The sequence below is a fragment of the Nyctereutes procyonoides genome, unplaced genomic scaffold, assembly GCF_905146905.1.
Source record: "Nyctereutes procyonoides isolate TBG_1078 unplaced genomic scaffold, NYPRO_anot_genome, whole genome shotgun sequence".
NCBI lineage: Eukaryota > Metazoa > Chordata > Mammalia > Carnivora > Canidae > Nyctereutes > Nyctereutes procyonoides.
The window spans coordinates 63536813-63551215 of record NW_026575146.1 but is presented as its reverse complement, the minus strand read 5'-3'; the positions used below and the strand labels follow the sequence as shown (position 1 = coordinate 63551215).

Sequence of the window (14403 nt, the reverse complement as noted above, 5' to 3'; positions counted from 1 at the left end):
GGAGTGGCTTCAGAGGGAAGAGAAATATCGTTTCTTTTGAACACAGATTTCTTCAGTGAGGAAGACATATCAGTGCAGTGTTTACCACAATTAAAGTGTGTACACTTAGCAGCTAATTACTACAAATAATTGCTCTCTAAAGTTCGATCATTAGACTTTGGCTGGCTAACCCAAAGACATACATAGACTGATTTGAATGCCATAAGGATGAGGCATTTTCTGAGGTCACCATTTAGACCAAATAAGTCTACAAATGCCAAAGCAGGCTAAGCTCATGGCTCACAGAATTGAGCTATTTCATGACCCCCTCCTGGCTTTCCAGTCCTCTTCTTCCAAGTGACCTGAAAATGGCATTTTTCTAAAGTTATAAGCTCTAAAAGGCTATAATTTTATTTAAAAACAATGCTTAACTACAGAACTGGCCCTCAAGGAGTTTGGAATCTAGTTGATGATGGAGGATAAATTCACACCTGCTCAAAATCACTGACCTCTTAAAGAATTTATTGCTTCCTAGATTACTACCACCATGAATATTTCTGCCTGCAATCACTTATGATTGCAATCATGTATTTTATTCTCTGTGTATACAGTTGCAAATTCTCTCCTGACACCTTCATTTTCTCTTTAAAAAGAAATAACACAGTTTAGTGCATTTGAAAATATCAATCTGGTATTAGAGCTTCACATATAAAGAAACAATCATAAGCACTGCACGTGTCTGTAGCTTCATTATAAAGAGAGCTCGGAAGCAAGGAGCATCTCCAAAGTTCTTGTGTCAGAGACGCACGTCACAGACGTGGATGAACAGGTGGAAATTCTGAATACACTGGAAATTTCCAGGCTACTAACCCTGAAATCATTTCTTTCCAAAGTAAAGTCACAGGAGTCCATGTTCAGGAGGGCTTACCTGGTAATCTGTGTTCTTGTACTGAAGTCAAGAGACCTCATTGAGCGGAGAACTTCAATGCACCCCAAGTACTGCAAGGGGAAAAAAACGCAAATCATGAGCCCAGGGGACCGAAATGAACAGACAATTCCTAACTGCATCAAGGGTGAACCTGGAAGCCACACATGTTTCTTAAATCACATTTTAACTTTACATACATCATGAAGCTTTGTTTTCTTTCTATAAAGCAATAACTCACACCTGTGAGAAAGTATTCCCCAGTGTCTATGCTGGCACTAGACTTGACTCTTCTGAGATCCATGAGTATTTGCATTTTATTTAATAGTACATTTTCAAAGACTTTTGTTGAGGTATAACATATCCCACAAAAGGCAGAAATCTTAAGGGCAAAAAAAAAAAAAGAAATCTTAAGGGCATAATTCAAGTATTACTTAAACACATACCTGTGTGTAACCACCACACAGACCCCAACATCGTATTTCTAGTCCTTTACAAGGGTCTAGAAGTTTATAATTTCTAAAGAAAGAATTAAAACACTATAATACCAACATTTTGAACAATATTAAACTTCATTACTTAATAAATATATTTTGGATTCTGTCAACAAACTCTATATACATTACCCTCATAGTTGCTTTATTTTGGTTTACCAGAAAGCCCTCTTCTGCATTATGTAACACAAACTTTCAGAAGTTTCAATTTACACATCTAAATTTGTAGCTAAATTTTTAATCAGTTTCACACATGTAAGTGTGTGTGCGTATGTAAATATATGGACATAACGAAAGCTGTAGATAAACAACTAAAATAGTAGAGATACAATATTTGTGTTCCAAAGCCCTTAGGAGTTTGAAGGACAGATGTTTTATACAAATGCCTTTAAATTTAGACTTTGCAGGAAGAGACCTCATGCTGTAGTACAGAAAAGACTGCATTTGAATTATTCAGAAAACCTGAATTGGAGCCTGACTCTGTCATATTTTGTTATGTAACTTTAAGCAAAACTTTAAAATTCTCTGAACCTAAGCCTCTATACCCATAAAATGTGACTATTGCTCCAACTAACGTGCAGTTATGTGATACCAACACCACCGCCACATCTCACAGTTCTTGAAATACCACCACCACCCCAGTCATAGAGTTACGATGAACAACATCACAGAGGTACACAAATCAGATGACCCCCAACACTGCAGAGTCTCATGATTACAATGACCAACGTCATAGACTTATGTGTATATCAGGATGAGCACCGCAGGACTCCTAGTACCACCAAAGTTACAGAGTTACACGAATACCACATCCACCATCCCAGAGCTCCGTGAGTACCACAATGATGCCACAAGTTATATGAGAAGTAAGAACAACAGTGCAGAGTGTGGGAGCACCACCACTGCTATTACAGTTGTGTGGATGCCATCACCACCGTGGCAGGGGTATATGAATACAACAACCACTGTCACTCAGATATGTGAGGACCACAACCCACTTAGCAGAGTTATGGGATTGCCACATCCATTACTGTCACAGCATGGGGACAACACAACAATGTCCTGAGCTATGTGAGTACCCCCCCAGCAATGTTACAGAGTGGAATAATTAGTATGACCCAAGTGGCAGAATGGTGTCAACACCAACACCACTACCTTTCAAAGGTATGTGAATACATCACCCCTGCCACTGCATTGATGCAATTTCACATCCGCAACTGCAGACTTATGGGAGTACCCCATGACCACCATCACAGACATGTGATTATGACGAGAACCGCTACAGACACCTGAATATTAATGCCCACCACCATCAAAGAGCTATTGAATACCACAACCAAAGTTATATTATGTGAATACAACCATCACCATCACAGAGAAATGGGAATACTATGAACATTGTCACCATTATGTGAACACCATCTGCAACACTGCAGCGATATTTAAGCACCATGACGACAACTATCGCAGAATTATCTGGATGCCGCATCCAGTCTCACAGTTGAGTGCTACCATGACTAAAGTTGCAGAACTATGTGAATACCAAATCCACCAACATTGCAGAGCTACATAAATGCCATGATGGTCATCACAGAGTTTTATGGATAACACGCATGGCTGTACATAAATATATGTATCCCCACACCACCACTGCAGTTATATAATATAGGTATCATGACCACTGTAGAATTATGTGACTACCACCAACACCATAAATACACCCACAAGCATCACTGCACTTATTTGAACACACCAGCAATAACATCTCAGATTTATGGTAAAATGATCAAAGTAATTGAAGAAGTCTGTGTATATTGTCACTGACATCAGAATTATGTGACTACAACCAATAGGCTCACAGTTATGTGGGTACCATGACCACCAACACAGGGTTATGTGGAGGCCACACCAGCCCTGAAAATTTGTACGAATACCATGACCACCATTTCTGGGTTATGGGAAGACTATTCACTACTGCTGTGCGGAGTTATCTGAATACCACAACCACCATGGCAGATCTAGCAGAATACCACCACCATGGCCATCACAGAGACACACGAACACCACAACCATCACCACAGAGCTATGCAAATACTGTCACCACCACTGTCACAGAGCCTTGTGAATATCATGACCATGAACCAGGAGAGTTATGTGACTCTCCTGACCAAAGTCACAGATTTACATGAATCCCACCACCTTGCAATGACGCATTAATTCCAACACCACCATCATCATAGAGTTGTGTAGACACCATGAGCAGATCACAGGGTTGTCCGAATTATACCATCACCACTGTCACAAGATACATGACTAGCACCATCAATTTCCCTCTGTTATTCCACTGCGGTGACAAACAAATATTGCAGGGTGGTAGGAACACCAGGTTGAGCTTCACAGACCATGTGAACACAACTTCCACCAACATTGCAGGGTCATGTGAATACAAGACCACTGTCACATAGTTATTTGACTACCACCTCCACCATCATCATGGTGGTATGTAAACACCATGACCAACCTCAAAGAGTCACGGGAACAACACCAGCAATAATGTCACGGAAGTACAACTACCACAGCTATAGATTATGTGCACACAAGCACCAGCACCATCACAGGGCTCTGTGGATACCATGACCATAGAGTATGTGAACAGACAGCCAACGATGCAATTATGGGAACACTACCACCAACACGACCACAGAGTTGTGTGACTACCGTGACCAACACCCCAGTGACATTTGAATTTCATCATCACCACACCATTGCAGGTATGGAATATCATGACCACCACAGCAGGCTTATACAACTACCATAACAAACTTCACAGTGATGTGGATAGTACCACCACAGTAGGAGAATTATGTGAACACCACCGTCGCCACGGTTGTGGAGTTATGTGGAATACTGCCGCTGCACTACATGATTATGTCAACACCACGGCAAATGGGCATATCTCCACCACCACCACAGTTGTGTGGAAACCACAATGTCATAGAAGTATATGAACACCACCAACATCACACACAGCTACATATGCACCACAACCAACACTACGGAATTCTGTGAGCACCGTGACCAGCACACTTACATAACTACCCCCACCACCTCTGCAGTTGTGTGTAAATAACTTCTCAGAGTTCTGTAGGTACCACCAGCAGCAGCAGCTGTGTCATTACCCCCACCGCTCTCAGAGTTATGGGATTACAGCCACCACTGCTGCCCCAGAGTTACACGAAGACCACAACGAACTCCAAGGAGTTGTACAATTACCACCACTGTCACACGTAAGTGCAAGGTGAGTGTGATGTCACAGACTTGATCATGCCCCAAGGTCTGCAGCAATTTGCCCTCTTACTATCAACGTGTAAGCAAGCCTATGTCTATCCTTTAACACTGTATAGCATTGATCTCTGAATCTTTGACTGTCATGGGCAAAAGTACTTCATTTTCTTTTTAATTTGCATTTCCCTGATATCTATAAGGATATGTGATTTTTCTCGCATGGGTGTTGGCCATTTTCGCTCTTTTTTCTTTTAGCTAACTGCTGTTATCTTTGGCCTAGTTTCTTATTATATTCCTTATCTTCTTATTGTAGATTAATGGGATGATAATCTCCTGTTCAATCATGTTTCTTTTGATGGTTTCTACATTTTACCTGACACAGTTGTTACTGTAGGAATATAGTAGTAATTCCTGTAATCACATGTCTGCCACATGTTCTGTGTGGCTCTGGAGGGTCCTGGGTTGCTCAAGGTCATGATACTCTCTCTCCTAAATTGTATTTAACAATATTTATTTATTACTTACCTATGCATTCACTTCTTTATGTTTTTAAATTTTATTTATTTGAGAGAGAGAGAGACAGGGCACGTGTGCGTGTGAGTGGGGGAAGGGGCAGATGGAGAGAAAGAATCCTCTAATAGACTCCCACTGGGTTCAGAGCCCAGCGCTGGGCTCGATCTCATGGCCCAGAGATCATGACCTGAGCCAAAACCAAGACTTGGACACTTAACTGACTGAGCCTCCCAGGCATCCCACTTCTTGACGTGTTTTTTTTTTTTAAGATTTTATTTATTTATTCATGAGAGACAGAGGGAGAGAGAGAGAGAGGCAGAGACACAGGCAGAGGGAGAAGCAGGCTCCATGCAGGGAGCCCGACATGGGACTCCATCCCAGGTTTCCAGGATCATGCCCTGGGCTGAAGTCAGGCACTGAACCGCTGAGCCACCCAGGGATCCCGACATGTTTTATTTAATGTTTTTCATTTGGCTTTTTAGTGTATTTGGAGTTCATCTGTCTGTACAGAACATGGCATGAGTTAATAAAGTCAGCCTCCAGACTGACTATTATTTATGTCAGTACCACCGATCTAATAATGATTTATCCACATCTTCCTGCGGTGATGCGCCAACTTCTCGGTATATTAAATTCTATTTTCTGTGTGGACCTTTACCTGACCTCAATCCTGTTACACTCCCTATGTCAATTCCACATATCTTGTGTGTATTTTTCCTTAAGAACTTTAAAATCATGTTGTGAAGTTCCTCCACCCCTCAAAAACCAGATTATAATGGAAAGTTCATACTACCTTAAGAAGAACTTATATTTGCTCTTAAGTTTTTTTATCCCTAATCATAGCATTGTCTCCATTTTAGATATTTATTGCCTTTTGTAGGACTCTGTGGTCTTTATGACATATATCCTGTGCTTTTCTTCTCCAGTGTATTCCAAGGCGTTTTTTTAAAATTTTGGTTACCATTGGGGGTGACATTTTGATTTTTCCATTGCACGTCTATCTGGCTTTCACCAGCAGAGAGAAAGTCTATTGATTTAGGATGTAAATAGAAAATTCAATCAATAGGCTCCAGAGATGTACAAAGAACTATGGAAACTGGACAATGGGACCCAGAAAACCTCCCAGCAGGGTTGGAAGACATACAAAAGAAACTGTAAAGTCTTGGAGTTTGGATCCAAAGCTTCTTGCATCTGCCTCATATGAAATCCAGGAAAACGAAAGAAAGAAACAGAGGAGAAGAAATATTCAAGAACACAGAAAATAAAGTGTTCAGTATTAGAAACAGGAGTATCTATATTTTCAAGGCTCCCAAAAGAAATATGAAAAGACCCACTTGTGGACATGGCAGCTCAGTTTCAGGACAAAAAGAAGACCCAGAAAGAAGCATCCTGCAAGCGTTCTGTGAGGGGAAGAGACACGGGTTACTTACAGAGCAACTTCTCTTGCACACTCGATACAAGAAGACAAACACCACCATCGGAAGTCTGAGGAAGAGCAGTATCGAGCCAAGAATCTTATATCCACCCAAACTGGCATTCAAGTGGGAGGACAAAGCGAGGACTCAGAAAGTTAACCACCCACAGATACTCCCTGAAAGAATTATTTCAGAAGAACAATGAATACAAAAAACAGGAGGATGTGGGCTAGGAGGAAAATAATAGGGAAAGAATCAACAAAAATCACAGGTACGCCTGATGCTTAATAATTACTGACACATAAGGTAAATTTTTTTTTTTACAGTGACAGGGAGCTAAATCTCAGAAGACCCCAACTCAGCTGGTTGGGGCAGACATAAAACAGAGGTTAGAGCTGGAGAAGCACGCTGAGCACTCATAACTGCAGCAGCAAAAACAATGTACATTTATGTAACATGTAAAAAAAAAACTGTAAAATCCATTAAAAAAAGCAAAATAGGATACCTGATTGCCAAACTGTGAGAGAACAGGAGGAGGAAGCAAATAAAAGCAGTCCAGCGGAAAGCCAGAAGTGCACAAATGAAAGACAGGAAAAATAGGAACAGGTCCAAAATCTCAGTAGTCATAAGAATCGTAAATCGATCAAACTCACCAATTAAAAGGCAGAGCTTTCACACCAGTTAAAAACAATGTGCATTAAATGGAGTGACAAAGACTAGGCTGACAAGACAGCAGATTCTTGACCAGGCAAAGGCCAGTGAAAGAAACCAGAGCTCCAAGGGGGTGATTGTCTCATTTACGATTGTTGGAAACATAACATGAATTAAGCTTAAAAAACGTGCAAGATCAAACTAAAGAAAACCTTTAATGGAGGATGAATAAATAAAAGAAAACCTCCATCTGTGGGAAGATGTATCATGCTTTCTGGACTGCAAGATATCATAGTAAACACATGCCAATTCTCTCCCAAATCAATCTATGATTTTACTGTGATGCCACCCAAAGTCCCAACAGGATTTTTTCCCAGAACTTGAAAAATTAATTCCAAGGTTGAATCATACAGGAAGATTCTAAAGAACACAAGTAAGTTTGTGAGGAAGAAGAGAACAACAAAGAACCAGTGCTACTGACTTGTGAATAATCGTGCAGTGAGAAGGGTGATGCCACACATGGGGCCTGGGGACCCAGAGGGGCTCCCGCAGGACCAGCCAAGAGGCCCTGGGCTGCAGGAAGGTTAGAAGTCAAATTCGAGCAAGCAGGAGGTGATAACAGAATATGGTGAACTTATAGAAAGAGAGATATAGACAGAGCATCCCGGAGACATGGAAAAGAGAGGAGGGAGTCTCGTCTTTGTGGTCCTGGGGATTGTTACTAAGGATGGTCGGTCTGGTACACGCATCCCCACAGACATCCAGGAACAGTTAAAACAAAGACGAAGGCCCAAGTGTTATTCCTTGGAGTCAGGGGGCCCTGGCGTCCAAGGTGTCTAGCCCTGATTCTCAGGAACACACATGTGATGGCTTCCAATCATTCTCCCCTGGCTCTTCCTTAGATGTGAGATGTTCTAGAGAAATCTCTGACCCCTTGTCCCTTACAAGGAGGACAGACACGATCTGTGATGCAAGGTATGTGTAGACTGGGGTGGGGGTGCAGTTCCCAGTAAGATAGAAGCTGGAAAAGAAGCAAAAGGAAAAAAATTTAAAACAGGTTTTCTCTCATGGAGTCCCTTCGGTTTCCTCATCTCAGTGGGGCTGAGAGACAAATGCAGACACATCTGTGGGAATCAGGGAAGAAAAGAGGCAGAGCCGATAAAGTGAATACCTGACAGGCCCCACACCCAGACGGCCTTCCCACGCAGCTGAGTAAGGCTGGGTAAGGCGTAGGAATGGCACACCCTCTACAACACGCTCACCTTACCCCATCCCCAAAAATATATCCCGAAAGGATTAAAGAGCTAAAGCTAAGGAACAAATGCACAAAAGCATTATAAGAAACCACAGAATACTATTTCTGTAACAAGATCTAAAACTCAAAGGCCATGATGTAACTTGTTACAACAATAAATAAAAATACAACAATAAAAATTGTTAATTTTTATAAGAAAAGACAAGGAATATAAATATGAAAAGGCAAGTGAAAGATTAAGAAAAATGCAATCAATTTTTTAAAATGCAATCAATTTAACAGGGGAAAAAATTAATGACCAGGCTACTCTAAGAGTTTCTATGGGTCATTAAGTAAGCCCATCAACTCAAGAGAAAACAGTAGTCAAGAACACAAACAGGAAATCCACAAAGGAAGACAGCTGGCCAACATGCCTCTGCAAAGACCAGTGATCAGAGCAATTAAAATAAACCCAAACAGAGAGTTCATTTCAAACAGAGAGATCATTTTTCACCCTGCTGAGTGGTCAAACTGGGTGAGGAAGCAGGAGAGAGGGTCCTCCCTCATGTTCCGGTAATTTGGTGAAAACTTTTTGGAAGACTCTCTGGAGTTATCTATGGAAATGGAAAACATACTTCCCTTTGACCCAACAGCATCATTTGTAGAACTTGATTCATGTGTGAGTGCGTGAAATTGTCCTACAAAACATCCATTGCTTCACTGCCTGCACAGACTGACAATGTGAACTCCCTTCTCGAATGTTTGTCCATTCGTGCACAGCCAGATACTCAGGCCCACCCAAGCTATGATTCTGAATGCAGCCATTTTAAAATGATTTAAGCTCAGAGTCTCCAGGAGACGCTGTCACTTCACCCACATTGTACTGGTTAAAGCACGTCACAGAGTCAGCCCAGATTCAAGAGGAAGGACTTGCTTCACTGGGTCCACCCCTGGAGACATGAGAACAGATGAAGAGGGAGCAGTTGCTCCACAAGGAGCCTTAGGAAGGAGGCCTTACTTCTGAGGCTTCTTCATTGTTTAAACTTTTTATAACGAGAACTTATCCATCTATTACTCATACAATTACATTTAAACACTTTCCACAAAAAAAAAAAAAAGATCATGCTTATAAACATGGACCTCTATGCTATGATGCAGACTTGGTTGCAAAGTGGCCACAGACATCTGGAGACTCTAACTCCAAGGGATCTGAGACCTCCCTCTTCGGCCCTCTGGGGCGTCACCTTGCTCAGTGAAATCAGCCACACCTCTCAGATGGGCATCTTTGAATTCCATCCCCTGGACTCGCTAAGGTTGGGGATGGGGTGGGGATGGGACCCCAATCAGGCCAGCGAGTCACAGTCCTGGGGCTCTGGCAGGAGCGATTTGGACCATCTACTATCTAGGAGTGGCAAGGTCCCACGCAGCTTCTGGGAGCTGACAATTAACCGGAACTGCTCCTGAGCTGCCAAACTTTCCTGGCTGGAGAATGTTGGGAGACTTTATGAATCGTTAACCCCAATGATTTCTACCCTCGGCGACTATTAGAAACATCTTTATTTTTTTTAATTTTTTAAAAATATTTTATTTATTTATGACAGCCACAGAGAGAGAGGCAGAGGCAGAGGCAGAGGGAGAAGCAGGCTCCGTGCAGGGAGCCCGACATGGGACTCGATCCCGGGTCTCCAGGATCACACCCTGGGCTGAAGGTGGCGCTAAACCGCTGGGCCACCGGGGCTGCCCAAGAGGCGTCTTTAAAAAGACAATAGAGTCCTAGCTTCCAAATTCTGAGGGAGAATAATTTTCTGAACTTGGCTTCAAGGCCCAGGTAACTCTCCTGGAGGAGTAAGGGAAAAGTGGAGAATGCTCTCAGATACATGCAGACTCAGTTTACCACACAGGGACTCTCTCTAAAGGAATTAGTTGAGGTTGTACTCAAGCAGGAATTGAAATAAAGCCAAGACAAGGAAATGGGAAGCAATCGCCAATGAAATGGTTACGTCTACGTAGGTCTTTGGCTGTGTACTCATAGGACAGTCATCTCAAGCTAAAGCCCCATGTCATTCTGGAAAGTGGACCAAGCATGGCGGAGGGAGGGTGGCAATGGTGGGGAATGGAAGGACATCTCATCTCCTTTGGGGGAAAACACCGATTAACTGCAGGCATCAGAGCTTGTGTTAGAGAAATACTAGTAGTTCACGTTGTATGTTACATTTTAAGGTAATTTCAAGTGGCAGATACTCAGAGGAAAGGCGACTCCTGTCTTCAGTTGCAGCGTGAATGCTGGCCAGAGCTAAGATGGAGGCAAAATCTAGGGGAACAGGGCCGTGTTTTCTCCAGAAGCCGAACACGTGCCTTCCCTGTGACCCAGCACCTCCACTCCAAGAGGGACAAATCCATCTGCCCACCAAAGAAATGCACATACTCATGGTAGCAGTGTTCACGAAACCCCAAAACTGGAAGGACAATCAGGTATCTGTGATGGATAAACAAATTGCCATGTCGCCACTTGAGGTGGTGGTGGCACAGCAACCAAGACAGGAGGGCGGCAACTGCACACCACCGCTGTCCCGCAGCTGGCGGACCCAGCCCCCACCCGTGCCTGACGCGGACACGGTGAGAGAGCTTGCGCACTGACTGAGGATGCATCCTAGTTGGGATCGCAGGCGAATAAACGTGAATAAACGGTCGGCCTGTGGTTCCCCTGCTGTGTGGGCTTCACACGCCACCTCCCCACCTACGCTCCGACCGCACCAAGCATTTCGTACATCCCACGGCCTGTGTCCACATAAGTGATTTCCCCTGCTTGCAAACTTGCATCCCTCCTCTCTTCCTTGCTTCCCCTCCTCTCTTCCCCCTTCTCCAGCCTCGCCAATCAGTCCCTAATGGTCCCCATCAAAGATAAGACACCGAGGAAGAGCCATCCCCGCCTCAGGCAGCAGCGTTCCTTAGCCCACGAGCATACTTTCTGTGTTCTGCGTCCACGGAGCCCGCACCTCTGTGCGCGGAGCCTCCTTCTGTTGGACAATGTCTCAGTGCTTGGTCCGGACAACGTAAGGAAGTCTGGTTGCCAAGACTCAAAACCAAGAACATTTAAACCTTTACAGACTCTGCCATTGTCCTCCCTTCCTCCTTGTCAATTCCCTAAGACCTGGCTCGCCTCCAAAATGTCCAGTGAGTGTCCTGGGCCATTGTCCCCAAATCTAATTGCTGGCTCCAGCACCCACTTACATATTGTCATCCAGAGGACTCTGCAGGGCCATGTCTTTATCCCTGTCCACTTTCCTAATGCCTCCATGTAATGGATACAAAGTGAATGTTTATTGAATGCATTCACCAAGGGCCAACCAATGTAGAGATGCTTCCCATACACCCCCCGCCCCCAGGGCTCAGAAGTGGATGGCTTGTATCACTTCATTTGATCATGCAGGAATCTCTTGAGCCATAATTTTCTATTAACTGTTTATTTCATTTATTAGTACCAATTTGTGCTGCTTCGTGATATGTAATGTATTTGAACGTTCTCTGTGTTTCCCTGAAGTTATTCTGGAATTCAGACACCTGACTGTTCTGGAGGCCTCTCTGCCTAGCTGAATCAGTTTGAGTGACTGACCAGGGTGTGCATTTGCAGGTTTGGAGCAGTGACAGAGAAAGGGAGGATGCTGATCCCAGTGAAGGAAGAAAGGAACAAAAAAAGACACTATATTTACAACAAATAGGTCTGTAATCACCTCCAAAAAAAGTTTAAAAAATTTTTTTTCAAGGAAAAACATGTAGACTATAAAACCTCTGCTATAAAATTCAATATCTCCTCTCAGTTTACAGGGGTGCATATCTTTCCCCACCTAGGGCGGCATCCTGGACATCACTGCAGGTAATTCAGTTGGGGCTACGGGTGCATCCCCAAAAAGATCAACAGTTGATTCAATTTTCTTGATTGAATCACCCGCTTAGAGTTTCCCAATGATTTTCTATAATTTTAAGATGAACATAAATTCTGTGAGTTCACCACCTAGTCTCTAAGTCTGAATGTTAACTGGCATGTGCCCTCTGAAGTCAAGTATACCATCATTACACAATTCAACGCTCACTCAGTGCTTTCACGTGCCCAGCACTGGACACAAAAGTGAACAAGAAAAACCCCTGGCCTCCAACGTCACTCCTCTGTCTCCTGTTCCGTGAAAAGCACGAGACAACAGTTGCTGTTCTGGCACATGACCAAGCCCTGAAAAACGTGCACTTATTTGTGTATTTTGCGTGGCAGTCAGGCATGAGTGGACTCTGGACGCGTACAGCCCTAGGTTACACACCCACTTCACGGTGACCACTGTGCGAGCCTCCAGATATTTCTGAGTCCCTATTTCTTCATCTGTAGAATGGGTTGACTTGACTCTGAGAAATACACAAGACGGCGTGGGTTTAAGCCAGCAGCGTTACGCTACAGATCATCGGCTCTGGTGATAGACCCCAGACTCCCAACATCCACTATTCATCCACAGCACGTTCCAGCAATAAGCATTTGCAACTGGCTTTTCGTAAAACTTGCACCAACAGACACACCCGCTCAAAGAAAGGAGCATCTTTCTCCTGCCTCTTTGCCAACTCTGCAGGATGCCGTGATAGGTGATTTATTTTTCATTTTGTTATTTATCCGAATATCATAATTTTTACAATGAATGTTACCACTTCGGAAATTTTATTGACAGAGATTTTATTTTATTGACTTTCAATACCCCGTCTCTTTCGTCTCATCCAGGGCAATGTGGAAGGGTGCAGTCAGAACAGGTGCTGCCCCTTCGCCCTCCTGAGAACCTACTCACTGCACCCCTGTATCCAGAGCACCTTCATTCATCCTCATCTAGACGAACGCCATTTACATTGGGACCTCAGATCCTCCAAGAAGTCACTTAGACTCATTTTATTTAGCATGACTGCATTTTTTGTGTGATTACGTTTTATTGAATATAATTCACATGCCATCAGAATTCACCCTTTTGAAGTGTTGAATCCCTGTCATTTTCAGGATATTCATAACAGACGTGGTCCAACCACCACGACTGTTTAATTCCAGAACATTGTCATAAGAAGCCCGGATGGGGACTCATCAGCAGTCACTCCCCACCCCTAGCTCCTGGCAACCCCTAATCCGCGTCCCGTCTCTGCAGAGGTGACGGTTCTGGACTTTCCCTATATACTGCGTGGAATCACGCAGTATGTGTCTGGCTTCCTCACCAGCCACAATGTTTTCACGGCCCATCAATGCTGTAGCAGGTGTCATCATTTCACGTCTTTTTATAGCTGAATACTAATCCATTGTATGGACCCACCACATTCTGCTTCTCCGTTCACAGCTGGTGGACACCTGAGTTGTTTCCACATCCAGGGATGACGAGGACTTCTGCTGTGAACACCCACAGAGGAGCCTTTGTGTGAACGTAGGTTCTCAGTGCTCATGGGCATAGCCCTGCGGGTGGAATCGTGGGTCACGTGGTAACTCTGTTTATACTTTGCAGGAACCGCAGGTTTTCCAAAGCAGCTGCAGTGCTCTACATCCCTGTCACCCATGTAGGAGTTCCAATTCCTGACACCCTTGTTATCACCCGTCTTCTTAATTTTAGCTGACCTAGTGGGCGTGAGGGGGGATCTCATGGTGGTTTCGATTTGCAATTCCCTGATGACGCAGAGCATCTTTTCACATGTTTATGGGCCATCTGTATGTCTTTTTCAGAGAGATGTCTATTCAATTACTTTGCTTATTTTTGAATTGGGTTATTTTTATTGTTATTATTGAAGTGAAATAGTTCTTTATATATTCTGGATGCCAGTCCCTCATCGGACACACGACTTGCAAATATTTTCTCCCATTCTGTGGTTGTCTTTCTTTCTTCGTGATGTCCTTTGAAGCAC

At 43.4% G+C, this 14403-nt stretch overlaps 1 protein-coding gene across 2 annotated transcripts in view; it reads right to left on the bottom strand.

Moving 5' to 3' along the window:
* SHC3 (SHC adaptor protein 3) overlaps positions 1-14403 on the bottom strand; it is a 105695-nt gene that overhangs the window by 77740 nt on the left and 13552 nt on the right. For both annotated transcript variants that reach the window (XM_055310933.1, XM_055310934.1), the window contains exon 2: positions 908-978. In XM_055310933.1, the coding sequence (XP_055166908.1) occupies positions 908-978 (71 nt within the window). The remainder of the gene's footprint in view (positions 1-907; positions 979-14403) is intronic.